The sequence below is a fragment of the Rhinoderma darwinii genome, chromosome 8, assembly GCF_050947455.1.
Source record: "Rhinoderma darwinii isolate aRhiDar2 chromosome 8, aRhiDar2.hap1, whole genome shotgun sequence".
NCBI classification, from domain to species: domain Eukaryota; kingdom Metazoa; phylum Chordata; class Amphibia; order Anura; family Rhinodermatidae; genus Rhinoderma; species Rhinoderma darwinii.
This window is the reverse complement of record NC_134694.1, coordinates 7,534,817-7,548,492: the sequence shown is the minus strand read 5'-3', so window position 1 is coordinate 7,548,492 and position 13,676 is coordinate 7,534,817. Positions and strand designations below refer to the sequence as shown.

The 13,676-nt window shown below is 43.8% G+C and overlaps 3 protein-coding genes across 7 annotated transcripts in view; 1 reads left to right on the top strand and 2 right to left on the bottom strand.

Annotated features, from left to right (window-relative positions):
- RNF224 (ring finger protein 224) overlaps positions 1-4,785 on the bottom strand; it is a 145,977-nt gene extending 141,192 nt beyond the window's left edge. For 2 of the 4 annotated variants that reach the window (XR_012850266.1, XM_075834855.1), the window contains exons 1-3: positions 4,482-4,785; positions 3,845-3,929; positions 2,037-2,097 (exon numbers count right to left, since the gene is read on the bottom strand). The gene's annotated coding sequence lies outside the window, so the exon portion shown is untranslated. The remainder of the gene's footprint in view (positions 1-2,036; positions 2,098-3,844; positions 3,930-4,481) is intronic. The other 2 variants (XM_075834856.1, XM_075834857.1) reach the window with 2 other exon arrangements.
- Positions 4,786-4,914: 129 nt separating this feature from the next.
- LOC142659099 (tripartite motif-containing protein 2-like) lies at positions 4,915-8,757 on the top strand. 2 transcript variants are annotated; one of them, XR_012850265.1, is made up of 2 exons: positions 4,915-5,042; positions 8,190-8,757. XR_012850265.1 is itself a non-coding variant. In XM_075834852.1 (2 exons), exons 1-2 carry the CDS (start codon positions 7,115-7,117, stop codon positions 8,212-8,214), a joined length of 606 nt encoding a protein of 201 aa, XP_075690967.1. In that variant the 5' UTR covers positions 6,848-7,114; the 3' UTR covers positions 8,215-8,757. The 2 variants fall into 2 exon arrangements, 1 of the variants encoding a protein (XP_075690967.1); XM_075834852.1 differs by lacking the exon at positions 4,915-5,042 and adding an exon at positions 6,848-7,695.
- LOC142659098 (uncharacterized) lies at positions 8,226-13,594 on the bottom strand. Its single transcript, XM_075834851.1, has 2 exons — positions 12,615-13,594; positions 8,226-12,022 (listed from the first exon to the last, which is right to left on the bottom strand). The coding sequence occupies exon 2, from the start codon at positions 11,962-11,964 to the stop codon at positions 9,685-9,687; it is 2,280 nt and encodes a 759-aa protein (XP_075690966.1). The 5' UTR covers positions 11,965-12,022; positions 12,615-13,594; the 3' UTR covers positions 8,226-9,684.
- Between the last annotated feature and the right edge of the window lie 82 nt (positions 13,595-13,676).

Below are 13,676 nucleotides of genomic sequence, written 5' to 3'. Positions count from 1 at the left end.
CAGCATTGTTTATAGGGGGCACTCTGATGGCAGCATTGTTTATAGGGGGCACTCTGATGGCAGCATTGTTTATAGGGGGCACTCTGATGGCAGCATTGTTCATAGGGGGCACTCTGATGGCAGCATTGTTCATAGGGGGCACTCTGATGGCAGCATTGTTCATAGGGGGCACTCTGATGGCAGCATTGTTTATAGGGGGCACTCTGATGGCAGCATTGTTTATAGGGGGCACTCTGATGGCAGCATTGTTTATAGGGGGCACTCTGCAAATACAGTAAGTTTGATGGTTTACAAGAAAGTTGTTCTTGAACTGTATAAACGGCACGTGACCGCAGCCCCAGAGAATCCGAGACCAGGGAGGCGGCAAATGGGGTGCCAGTGCTGAAGCGGAGGGCATTTCAAATGGTGAGTACCTGTTCCTTAATTATTTTATACTCTCCCCCACCATCCTGAAAAATTCCAAAACTCCCAGATAGCCCCTTTAACCAGTCCATAGACTATAAACCTCCTGACGGTGCGCACTTAACTCTGCAAGGACATTCCAGGACGTTTGCCGTTGCCCAGCGGCATTTAGCTCCATGATACAGCCGTCTCTAGACATCTGTATCACGGAGTTTCAACCGGAGACCACTCAGCGTGGTCTCCAGTCATGTGATCGTGATGACAACCTGTTACAGCCATCACATTGCTCGCATGCTACGCTGCTTCCGTAACTGCCATTCACTACTATGGGAGTTTTCTTCTTCACGGTCGGGAATCACACGCTTCAGCCACAACACAGAGCAGTAGTACGGGGTTGAGGAAGCCCCGGTCTAGAGATAGGTGCGGGTCTCAGAAGTGGAACGTGCATCTATCTGACATTTATGACGTATCCTGTGGATATGTCATAAATGTCCCTGATGGGAAATCCCCTTTAAGTGGTGAGAGAGCTCCATCTTGTGGACATTTATGTATCTACACAATGATGGAGGAGAGCACTTAAAATATGAAGTCACTACCTGCTAAATGAATGGGGAGAAGTGGATGACGCTGATTGGTCACTGATTGGTCAGCGTCATACACTCCTCTGTACAAAAGTAAAAACACGCCCAATTGGGCATTAAGCAACTCATTAGCATAAATCTAAAATCGCTAATAATGTTATATATCGCTGACAGTGACTCCAATGGAAACCATAAATATAAATGTAGTGATGTCATCACCCAATACTACAGGCCTGGGGCTACTAACCTGCCACTGTTTATGGGGGGGGGGGGGCACTTGGCTGGCAGTATTGTTTATGGGGGGCACTCGGCTGGAAGTATTGCATGGGGGCACTCGGCTGGCAGTATTGTATAGGGGGGGCACTCGGCTGGCAGTATTGTACGGGGGGCACTCGGCTGGCAGTATTGTACGGGGGGCACTCGGCTGGCAGTATTGTATAGGGGGGCACTCGGCTGGCAGTATTGTATAGGGGGGCACTCGGCTGGCAGTATTGTATAGGGGGGGCACTCGGCTAGCAGTGTTGTATAGGGGGGCACTCGACTGGCAGTATTGTTTATGGGGGGCACTCGGCTGGCAGTAGCGTTTATGGGGGGCAATCGGCTGGAAGTATTGCATGGGGGTACTGGGCTGGCAGTATTGTATAGGGGGGCACTCGGCTGGCAGTATTATACGGGGGGCACTCGGCTACAAGTATTACATGGAGGGGGCACTCGGCTGGCAGTATTGTATAGGGGGGGCACTCGGCTGGCAGTATTGTATAGGGGGGCACTCGACTGGCAGTATTGTTTATGGGGGGCACTCGGCTGGCAGTAGCGTTTATGGGGGGCAATCGGCTGGAAGAATTGCATGGGGGCATAAAAATCTAACATGGTTAACATGTGATGTAGTCTCTCTATATACTGCCATTCCTCACCAAGTCGCACATGATGCACTGAAATATCACTTAAATACACACAGTACCCACACTGAAGATTTTCAAAACTACATTTTAGAGATACTCATATTCCTCATGACAAATAACTACTTCCAATTCGATGATAAATTTTACTTACAATTATCAGGCGTGTCAATGGGGGCAAAATTTTCTCCATCCATCGCAAATTTAACAATGTCCTGGTGGGAAGAATCATATATATTTTCAAATAATCCATATGAAAAACAAATAGAATGGTACGGTAGATATATCGACGACCTTCTACTAATATGGAAAAATGATGTAAAAACAATTCCACTATTCATCGAATTCATAAACAACAATAACTACAATCTCCGTTTTACCTATCAACAGAATCAAAACAAAATTACCTTCCTGGATTTAGACCTGACAGGAGAGTCAGGCAACATTATACAAATACAAACCCACCGCAAAACAACCAGTGGCAATACAATACTACATGCTGATAGTAATCATCTAAAACAAACGATAAAATCTATTCCGGTAGGAGAAATGATCCGTGCAAAAAGAAACTGCACCTCTCATACCCAATATACTGAGGAGAAAAAACAAATCAAAAGTAGGCTACAAGAAAGAGGATATCCAAAATGGTCTCTTGAACGGGCAGACAATATCACATCAAAAATCGACAGGAACCAGTTACTTAATCAAACCAAAAAACATGTTGAAATGGAACCAAACAAACCTACTCTAGTGCTACAGCAAAGCAACCAATTTCATCAAATTAAAAAAATTGTCAACAACTATCTACCCATATTAATGGAAGATGACACTTTAAGATCAATATTAAAAGACGGTTGCAGAATAGTAGCCCGTAAAGCTCCATCAATAGGTAGTGTCTTATCACCATCGGCCTTTCAACCCACAAAACCAATGACCACATGGTTGGAAAATAAAGGATCATACAAGTGTGGTCAACATCCGTGCAAAATATGTTCACACACTCATGTTACAAAAATTTTCTCAAATTCCAACAATTCTGAAACTTTTTCTATACAAAGTTACATTAATTGTAATTCAGAACTAGTAGTATACATCATCGAATGTACAGAATGCAACCTAAAGTACATAGGCTGTACAAGCCGCAAACTAAAAATCCGCATTCTTGAACATTTAAGCTACATAAGAAATTCTAACATCCAAAATATATCAAATGCGGCAAGACACTTTATACTCCATCATAAAAGAACAATAAACTCATTCCGATGCTACGCAATCGAAAAAATTCATAAATCCAAAAGAGGTGGAAATAGAAAAGAAAAAATGCTACAAAGAGAAGCATTTTGGATTTTTCGTTTAAAAACCAGAGTACCAGAAGGTCTTAATTTAAAAAGAGAGATCATGCATTATTATTAACCACAGAATAACCGGTCTGAACGAAAAAAAAAAATAAATTCAGACAAAAAATACTGTCCATTTTATATGGACAATTCCATGTCTATCACAATATATCATTACAATTTCTATGACAGTATGCCATATTCATTTGCCTTTTTTCACAAAAAAAACGTTCTATAATGAAAAGAAAAAAATATAAGCAGAAGATAAACTGTACTTATCAAGCATAAATACATCACTACCCTCAAATTTCCAATTTAATACGATTTTAACCAGCTATATGTATCTCTCAGGACACATAAGCTTTTTAACAGCCTAACCATGAATCTTTATCAATTCATCTTCACGACATTTGTGAAGAAAAAACCTAGTTCTTCTTTTTCTACATTTCTCACTCAACCACTATTCACACACAATCTGACTCAATGCATTATAAATTCTAACAATGCGTTTTTAGACCATGGCTTTTTTATACATCTGTTTATCCAAGAATGTCAACATACTACGTGGATACACACATGTCACAAATGTTTTGATAGATATACAAACAATTTAAAAGATACTTACCATTCTCGGATTATTCAGCTCATTAGCCCAGGAGCCGGTCAATGTGGGAGGCGGGTCAAAGACTGCGTTCCAACACCAGGCACCCCTGAAACGCAATTAATTAAACACACACCTGTGGTCAAACACATTTAAACCCAGCATGCATAGTCAGAGTTCTCATCCTAGCCATGAATAAGGACGGAGATACCGTCTGAAACGCGTAGGCTACCTACCATTACTCCTATCATTGCAAGATATTATACATGCTATCGAACCTCTTATTTTTTAACAAGAATAATTAAAACTTGGAAAAAGATTCCTTTTATTTCCACGAATGCTGGATCCAACCTTCCTTTCCTTCTAAGCTGGCAGTATTGTATAGGGGGGGCACTCGGCTGGCAGTATTGTATAGGGGGGGCACTCGGCTGGCAGTATTGTATAGGGGGGGCACTCGGCTGGCAGTATTGTATAGGGGGGCACTCCGCTGGCACTGGTAATGGAGGTTCGTTGGCTCTCGTTATGGGGGCACTCCGCTGGTGATGGGGGTTCGTTGGCTCTCGTTATGGGGGCACTCTGTACTTATAACCATTTACATAGAAAAACATTTCCTTGGTGTGTAATGTTCCCCATGTCGGTTGGTACATTAAGTTGTACTTACATTTTCCAGTCACATAATTCAGGAATTTCCAATGACAAAATGTTGGCGCTCGTCTGAGGTAAATCTTTGCTGTATGGGTCAGTTATACAGTCCAGCCATTCAGGAAACTGGAATTTTTACAAGCACTTTCCCCATGTGAGTAAACACTCAGCACTAGTCACCTGTTACTTCTCCTCTATTTACCTCTCCAGTCACTTCTCTGCTGTCCAGGCCTCAGTCTAAAATCACCTTGTAGTCCATAGCAACCAATCACAATCCATGTCTCATTCTCTCAATGCAGTATAGAAAATAAAAATGTAACTCTGATTGGTTGATATGGACATGACAGAACCTCCAATTAGACAGCTCCTTCTTAGACGCTGAAATCTCATAGCCCCGCCCCCTTTTCTACCCGAGCTCCTTCGTTTATAGATTATCCTGAAGTATCGGCCCATTGGTCAAATCCCCTGTCTGTCATGTGGCTCCGCCTCCCTAATGAATCCAACTGAACTTCATGGCACAGTCCCTGCTGCACCCAGCACCCTGCACCCTGCACCCAGCAATGTGGAGCTCAGTTATAATGTGTGTAAATATCACAGCTTCCTTTATTATCAACCTCAGAGTCAAATGTATTTTGATAAGGAAAATAGTCCTGAGAGACGGCATCACACATGATGAGCTTAGATACACCGGCTAAGCTGACAGTATCACACATGATAAGATTAGATACACCGGTTAAGCAGACAGTATCATACATGATGAGCTTAGATACACTGGCTCAGCAGACAGTATCACACCTAAGATTAGATACACCGGTTAAGCAGACAGTATCACACATGATAGGATTAGATACATCGGCTCAGCAGACAGTATCACACATGATAGGATTAGATACACAGCTCAGCAAACAAAAAAGGAGTCTTAGATACACTGGCTCAGCAGACAGTATCACACATAAGATTAGATACACCGGTTAAGCAGAGAGTATCACATGATAGGATTAGATACACAGCTCAGCAGTCAGTATCACAGATGATAGGATTAGATACATAGCTCAGCAGACAGTATCACACATAAGATTAGATACACCGGTTAAGCAGACAGTATCACATGATAGGATTAGATACACAGCTCAGCAGACAGTATCACACATGATAGGATTAGATACACCAGCTCAGCAGGCAGTATCATATGATAGGATTAGATACATCGGCTCAGCAGACAGTATCACACATGATCGGATTAGATACACAGCTCGGCACACAGTATCACACATGATAGGATTAGATACAGTGGCTCAGCAGACAGTATCACACATTATAGGATTAGATACACCAGCTCAGCAGACATTATCACACATGATAGGATTAGATACATCGGCTCAGCAGACAGTATCACACATGATAGGATTAGATACATCGGCTCAGCAGACAGTATCACACATGATAGGATTAGATACACAGCTCAGCAGACAGTATCACACATGATAGGATTAGATACACAGCTCAGCAGACAGTATCACACATGATAGGATTAGATACACAGCTCAGCAGACAGTATCACACATGATAGGATTAGATACAGAGGCTCAGCAGACAGTATCACACATGATAGCATTAGATACACAGCTCAGCAGACAGTATCACACATGATAGGATTAGATACATCGGCTCAGCAGACAGTATCACACATGATAGGATTAAATACACCAGCTCAGCAGACAGTATCATATGATAGGATTAGATACATCGGCTCAGCAGACAGTATCGCACATGATAGGATTAGATACACCAGCTCAGACAGTATCACACATGATAGGATTAGATACACCAGCTCAGCAGACAGTATCATATGATAGGATTAGATACATCGGCTCAGCAGACAGTATCACACATGATAGGATTAGATACACAACTCAGCAGACAGTATCACACATGATAGGATTAGATACAACAGCTCAGCAGACGTATCACACATGATAGGATTAGATACAACAGCTCAGCAGACAGTATCACACATGATAGGCTTAGATACAGCGTGTACAGTGGCTCAGCAGACAGGATCACATATGAGAGGCTCAGATACATCTGTTCAGCACACAGTATCGCACATGATAGGCTTAGATACACACTGCAGCACACTGTCCACAGAGATTATTATATTATAAAGTTCATTACATGATGGGGGTAGTAGTTGCACTGGCGTCAGGATGGTAACAGGTGTGCTTCATGCAGCTCTCGTCCCATATACATGATATAATATTCATCTAGTCAGACATATAATGGAGGGATTATACAACAGACGCTTCCAGTAGCTTTTCCAGCATGGGGTTAATTTGTATTGAAACTAATACAATGACATGTGATCTCCCGTTACATTGTTAATGATCAGTAACCATGGAAGATCTGGAGAAGGACTCCGCAACCCCAGAAGTGCCACCGAGACCGGAGGAGCAGGAACATCAGGGAGAGAGGAGAGGACCGTACATCCCTGAGTGAGAGGACTATTATGGTGGTCCATCTCTAGATAGTCCATAGCTATTCTACTTGAACATCCACCATACTTTACACTGATCGGTAGAAGATCTCTCCATTGATGATGTGGTGACTGCCCATCAGATATAAGCTTTGGTCTCCATTGACTTCATCGGCACAATGTCATTGGAGGTTGAAGGAGATACATCCCCAGATGTCCTGCGTTGTACAGTATGTCTGGAGGACTACAGACCCTACGGACCCCTGAAGCCTCGTATCTTGCCCGTGTGCCTACACACATTTTGTGAAGGCTGCTTAGAAAGATTAGGGTTGGACAATGCCTACAGTATCTCATGCCCAATCTGCCGAGTGTTTAATGATGTCTTCGGAAAGGATGGCATCCAGGTCTTGCCCATCAACACCAGGGTGCCCTATTTTGAGACTATAGAAGAGGAGATGGAAGAATCGGACATCTTGAACTTCATCGACCCTTCCATTCCATCTTGTCCTATGTGTGGCAGTATAACTCTGTTTGCCCCTTTCGGTTTGGATGCTGATATCACTCAATGCCATACTTGTCAGTGGGTGAGCGTGGAGGTCATGGAGTCTGAGAAGAATGTCCTACCAACCCCGGGCACCATGGAGGTCCATATCGACAGAACTGTTCAAAGGGGTAAGACCAAGGGGTCTGCATGCCACAATTGTGGATCACACCCTCGAAAGAGGAAGACACTGGTGGGAAGACTCATGAGCTACTTGAGGTAAGTCATGTCTAGGCAGTGGGTTTATTGTATTGGCTTTTGATCCTTCTAGGTAAGTGTTATTTTAGGGTATTTGGGTGACTTAAGTCCTACAACGGGATGGATTGTCCCCAGACATTGACCCAACATCCCGGCCCAGCCCATATCCTCAGCAATGAGGTAAAACAGTCTATCAACTGGTGTGATCGACTACAGCCTTGACATGGCCTCTATAGACCAACACATTGGATCCTACTATATCACAACTGGACAACGCAAAGCCTGGCGGGGTGAGACAGATGACCACCCCGCCCCTCATCTTCATTGCAAAATTATATTCTGTATTTTCCCGCTTACAAGAATCTTTTTAGATAGAAAATTTTGGTAAAATTTTTGTGTCTTGTAATCTAAATGCAAAGTGGACTCAATACAGTAAATACTTAGGGTTTTGCTTTTGTTATATTTACATTTTAATTCCAACAATCTTTTTTATGACATTATTATATATTATTTAGGAAAAGTTTTTCATCATCCCGCTAAGACACACCCCGGCGTGATGAAGATGGAAGTTGGATGGAAGACAATAATTACAAGATCTCATCTACTGGTTCATATGTAAACGTATCTGCTCACAAAAAAAAATGTTTGTGTATTATTGACCCTAAGTCCCGCCCCATCTACTGGCCACACCTTTTTAAAATACATTTTGTAGAAATATTTTCTGCCCTTGTATAGATTCACTGAGCGATCCTCCAAAAAGACCCATGTGATGGACATTCCCTTTAAAATTTTAGTCCTTAAAGGGTAACTCCACCCAAAATGCACTACTTCCTAATGTCTTTATTAGTTAATTCTGGTATCACCTGTGCATTGTTTGTACTCTTTGATCAGGTATTTAAGAGATCCACCAATCTCACACTATAGTTACATTATTACATGTAATAATGGTGACCACCATTCTTCTTTTTAATTTGCATGCAATGAGAAGTTGTCACAGCCACACCCCCTCTTACCTATATTACTTGATTGGAAAATGCCGTTGTTCTGTAACCACATATGAATCCTAAATATGAATAAAAGATGAATCCACTTAAATATTTATATTATTCTTGCTTATGCTTGGTTTTTAAGGCCACTTGACAATGAGCGTACTGGGTGACAACCACAACTCTTCTTAGCTCTGTGTATTCTGCGGTTACCACTAAATCTCCTCCAGGCTTCTTCCTGTAATGTAAGGCTATTGCCAGCCAATCATCTCTGCTCCTCCCAGTAATGAGCTGCAGTTTGCACAATGCCTGTGACATGCTGCGTGCTGCTGCACAGAACACAGTCTACAGCCTCTCCTGTGCCTTAGACCTGCATTTGGAGGAATATATGGCATATTATTGTCAATCCACATATGGCAATGTCCTCTACTGACATATCAAGTAAACTTATTGGGGCGTGTAGCACCAAGAATCTCTCTCTCTAGTCTGTGGTGGCTGATAACATAGAGCAATAGTCCTACATAAGCAATGCTATATAATACTGAGAATCTTATATTAAGATAGAACTAGTGTTTTAGTCTACTGTGAATGAGCTGTGTGGCCGGGGTGACCTTGGGTAATGTAGTGACATAATGCTGATAGCTTATCAACCAAATACTTTCTACCCGATAAGCTTATTAGTTTGATTTAAAGGAGAACTCCTCCTCAGTGACTGCATACACAGAGTATAATCCGTATAGCACACCTCTATAGAATCTATGTTTATTTGTCTTCTTGCAGCTCTCCTTGGTGTACTATGCAGGCTGGGGTAGTTTAGGTTGCCTAGCAACCACTTCACTTCCTGTCTGGGTGACCACCATTCGATTACATGTAGCTATGGGTACAGAAGTGGTCACAGAAGGTTTTATTGCTATAACAATACATTGAAGCTCTGAGATACACAAGGTCCATCCGGCAGCACGGTGTAAAAACCGGGTAATATCAGATACCAGTAGAAAACTATTTACGTTGGGTCTCTATTGTCTCACTTGCCCAAAACAATCATTAAAATGAACACGAGAATAGGCATAAAAAGGAAGGTAAAGCAGAAAAACTCAGCAAAGAGCAAGAACGCCAAAGCAACAAGATACAAGCAGCGGCAGCGATGCTCCAGCCTGGTCAACCCGTTCATTAACCTGTGCGGATTCCGGATGCAGGGCGGAAAAAGACGCCCAGTCCGGAAACGTTTGTGGAATCTGTATTCCAGAGCTCCACATAGTCCAGGTCTTCTGACCAGCGGCTGGGGTGGCTCATAGTCCTGCTGAATGCAGACCCCACCACTTTCCATCATCTGGTCCTGCATCTTACGGACCTCCCATTCCAACATGGGTGTTGTCTGCCGACAGATTGGGCACGTCACCCGGCAGAGGTTGGCACGATTGGCTGTGTTGACCATCGTCTTGATACAGTTGTCACAAAAGACATGGTTGCAGTTGAGTAAGGATTGCTTGTGCTTGGTGGTATCGTATAGCTCAGTGCATATTGGACACTCCTGCTCATGGTCCTCCTCTAGAAGAGGTTTGGAGGACTCTACCAGCTCCTTTGCCTCATTTACTTCCAAGTTTTTCTCATGTTCTTCATTATCTCCAACATGAGATCCATCAGAACCAAAGGGTGTTATTTGCAAACCAAAAAGTAAGTCAACCCCATGATGGTCTATTGGCTGAGAACTTCCATGAGAATCCTGTAGGACACATTGAGCATGGTCACCAAGACTTGGATCCTCTTCTGCTCTCAATTCCCTGCATGTATCTTCAGTGATGGTTACACACAAGTCCATACTATGGTAGGTGAGGCAAGGCTCAACACTTGTTAGAGCATCTACGTCTATTTTACAAGGATTAAAAAGTTCTGGATCATTTATATTCTGTGGTCCATCAGGAGAAGTTCTAGCAGGAAGATAACCTACATTATGTAGGTTTCGTACAAGCTCTGAGCTTTGATCTGCTGTTTTCTTGCTTAGTTCGGCACCATGGATATCACCGCAGGTCACTACAGGTCTAGTCATATTAGCAAAGTCTCGAGGAGAAGATCTCGGAGGATATCTAGGTGGAGATCGAGGAGGAGGAGAAGATCTAGGAGGAGGGGAAGGAGATCTAGGAGGAGGAGAAGGAGGAGGAGATCTAGGAGAAGATCTAGGAGGAGGAGGAGGAGATCTAGGAGGAGGAGGAAATCTAGGAGGAGAAGGAGGAGATCTAGGAGAAGAAGACCTAGGAGGAGAAAATCTAGGAGAAGATCTAGGAGGAGGAGGAGAAAATCTAGGAGGAGGAGGAGAAAATCTAGGAGGAGGAGGAGAAAATCTAGGAGGAGGAGGAGAAAATCTAGGAGGAGGAGGAGAAAATCTAGGAGGAGGAGGAGAAAATCTAGGAGGAGGAGGAGAAAATCTAGGAGGAGGAGGAGAAAATCTAGGAGGAGGAGGAGAAAATCTAGGAGGAGGAGGAGAAAATCTAAGAGGAGGAGGAGAAAATCTAGGAGGAGGAGGAGGAGAAAATCTAGGAGGAGGAGGAGAAAATCTAGGAGGAGGAGGAGAAAATCTAGGAGGAGGAGGAGAAAATCTAGGAGGAGGAGAAAATCTAGGAGTAGGAGAATATCTAGGAGGAGAAGATCTAGGAGGATATTTCAGAGAAGGAGGTGAAGATCTAGCAGGAGGAGGAGGTGGTGAAGATCGAGGAGATCTAGGAGGAGGTGGTGAAGAGCGAGGAGATCTAGGAGGAGGAGGTGGTGAAGATCTAGGAGGAAGAGGAGAAGATCTAGAAGGAGGAGGTGGTGAAGATCGAGGAGGAAGAGGGGAAGATCGAGGAGGAAGAGGAGAAGATCTAGGAGGAAGAGAAGATCTAGGAGGAAGAGAAGATCTAGAAGGAGGAGATTTCAGAGAAGGAGGTGAAGATCTAGGAGGAGGAGGTGGTGAAGATCGAGGAGGAGGTGGAGATTTAGGAGGAGGAGATCTAGTAGGAGGAGGAGGAGGTGGTGAAGATCTAGGAGGAAGAGGAGAAGATCTAGGAGGAAGAGGAGAAGATCTAGAAGGAGGAGATTTCAGAGAAGGAGGTGAAGATCTAGGAGGAGGAGATCTAGGAGGAGGTGGTGAAGATCGAGGAGGAAGAGGGGAAGATCTAGGAGGAAGAGGAGAAGATCTAGAAGGAGGAGATTTCAGAGGAGGTGAAGATCTAGCAGGAGGTGGTGAAGATCTAGGAAGAATAAAAGATCTCGAAGATCTAGGTTCCTCTACTGTTAACTGCTCTCCACACGTAGCCGGTGGTTCATCCATCCCTTAGAACGATGAGGCTCCTTCTAGGAATCTTGCCTGGATCTTCATGATTAGGAAGCTGCATACAAGAGTGAAAATATCTTAATTGATCTTATTGACATTTTTTCAGCTGTTTATCAATATCTGCTTCTAAGAAAGCTGGGCAACACCCGATATGTCTAGGCCTCCCAAATATTTTTCAGTTATCCAGCTTTCCCAGACTCCTGAAAGGCAATATTCCCCATTATCCTTTGATAGACCCCCTCTACCCCCATCTCGCTGGATAACTACACCAATTTACCATTCAGGACTCTAGAAAAGCTGGGCGACAACCCCTGTGGGAGCAGTAATGGAGGCGTGTTCCCAGAATATAGTGTAAAGTTGTGTGTTTGGAGCTGTAGTGTCGATCAGAACGGTTGCCAGCTTTCCAGAAACAGAAATAACTAATAGGGGGTTTCTGCTTAACACTAACCCCCATATCTCATACTAGATGTCTCCCCCCCCGATCCCCAGAAATCAATCGTTGAGGGTCTGGCTAAGCCCCCATCCCCCAACATGGCATAACTAAACATGAAGACATTTGGAAAAGCGTTGTTTTATACTACCCCCCCTCCCCCTCCTTCGCTTTAAATTGACCTCTATATAAGACGACATCTTATGTCCACCCTTACCTGTTGCCAGAACACACGTCTCTCCTGGAGCTGGAGCTCCGTTTTCATGTAGCACCTTCATGGAGTGTAGCCGAGCACAGACCCAGCTCTGCACTCCTCAGACTGGAGGAACTGGTCTGTCCAGATTTATCACCGGGTCCAGCCAATAGCTGCAGGGAACAAAACCTGAGATAAGAGCCTGAAACCGTGCGGGCAGGAAGTAGGGACATGTCCATTGGAGGACGACCCTGAATGTCAATCACCCGGGGGATCTCAGTAGAAGGCGGTCCACTGCAGGTACCCCCAATTATTGACCTCAATAGCAATGGAGCACGTTATTGGGTGGGGTTATCTGCGTTTAGATGTTTTATTGAAGACGAAGGGATTTAAAAAAAAAATCCCATTCAAATGGGGGCGGCAAATCCTAACAATTTTTATTGCATAAAGTGCAATTTTTGTGTATCTTCCGATGTGTGCGCTGTCGCTTTAAGGAGCACTACTCCTAACGTTATAGACCCACGGACAAAACATCACTCACACTTCGGTCCCCACCGCTGGAGATATGTGACATAAAGGGGGGTATGAACTTTTCCGGACTACCTGTGACACATCTAAATACTACAGCCAGCCTCACCATAGCCTGAATTGGCTGATAACAGAGGACAATAGACTGTATTCACCTCCACAGACCACGCAGATAAGATAGACTGCAGGTTTAGTGTCTCTTTACCAGGTAGGAACATGTTTTATCTGCAGTGAGACTGAACCAGGTGTGTCAAGCCAGAGCCGGATCTCACCTGTAATAAGATCTGGATTCAGACGGCCAAATAGCAGAAATACTTACCTTGCCTTACACAAGATGGTTTTCCGGGACTGTAATATCAATGATTCATCCGCCTCCCGTTACCACCACTCAAGGAGCCGCCGTGTGTCCCCTTCATTGTTTACAAAGCACAGCGCCGTACATTTGACCGTGGCAGTGCCTGGTACTGCAGCACGCTGTCATTCAAGTGAATAGGACGGAGCTGCAATACCAGGCACAACCACTACCAAATGTATGGCGCTGTTCTTGGTAAACAATAA

Excerpts from the sequence above, each read along its gene's own strand:
- LOC142659099 (XM_075834852.1), top strand. The coding sequence starts at position 7,115 with ATGTCATTGGAGGTTGAAGGAGATACATCCCCAGATGTCCTGCGTTGT. Across the intron at positions 7,696-8,189 it reads AGACTCATGAGCTACTTGAG|GAAAAGTTTTTCATCATCCC; the intron begins GTAAGTCATGTC and ends TATATTATTTAG.
- LOC142659098 (XM_075834851.1), bottom strand. The coding sequence starts at position 11,964 with ATGGATGAACCACCGGCTACGTGTGGAGAGCAGTTAACAGTAGAGGAA.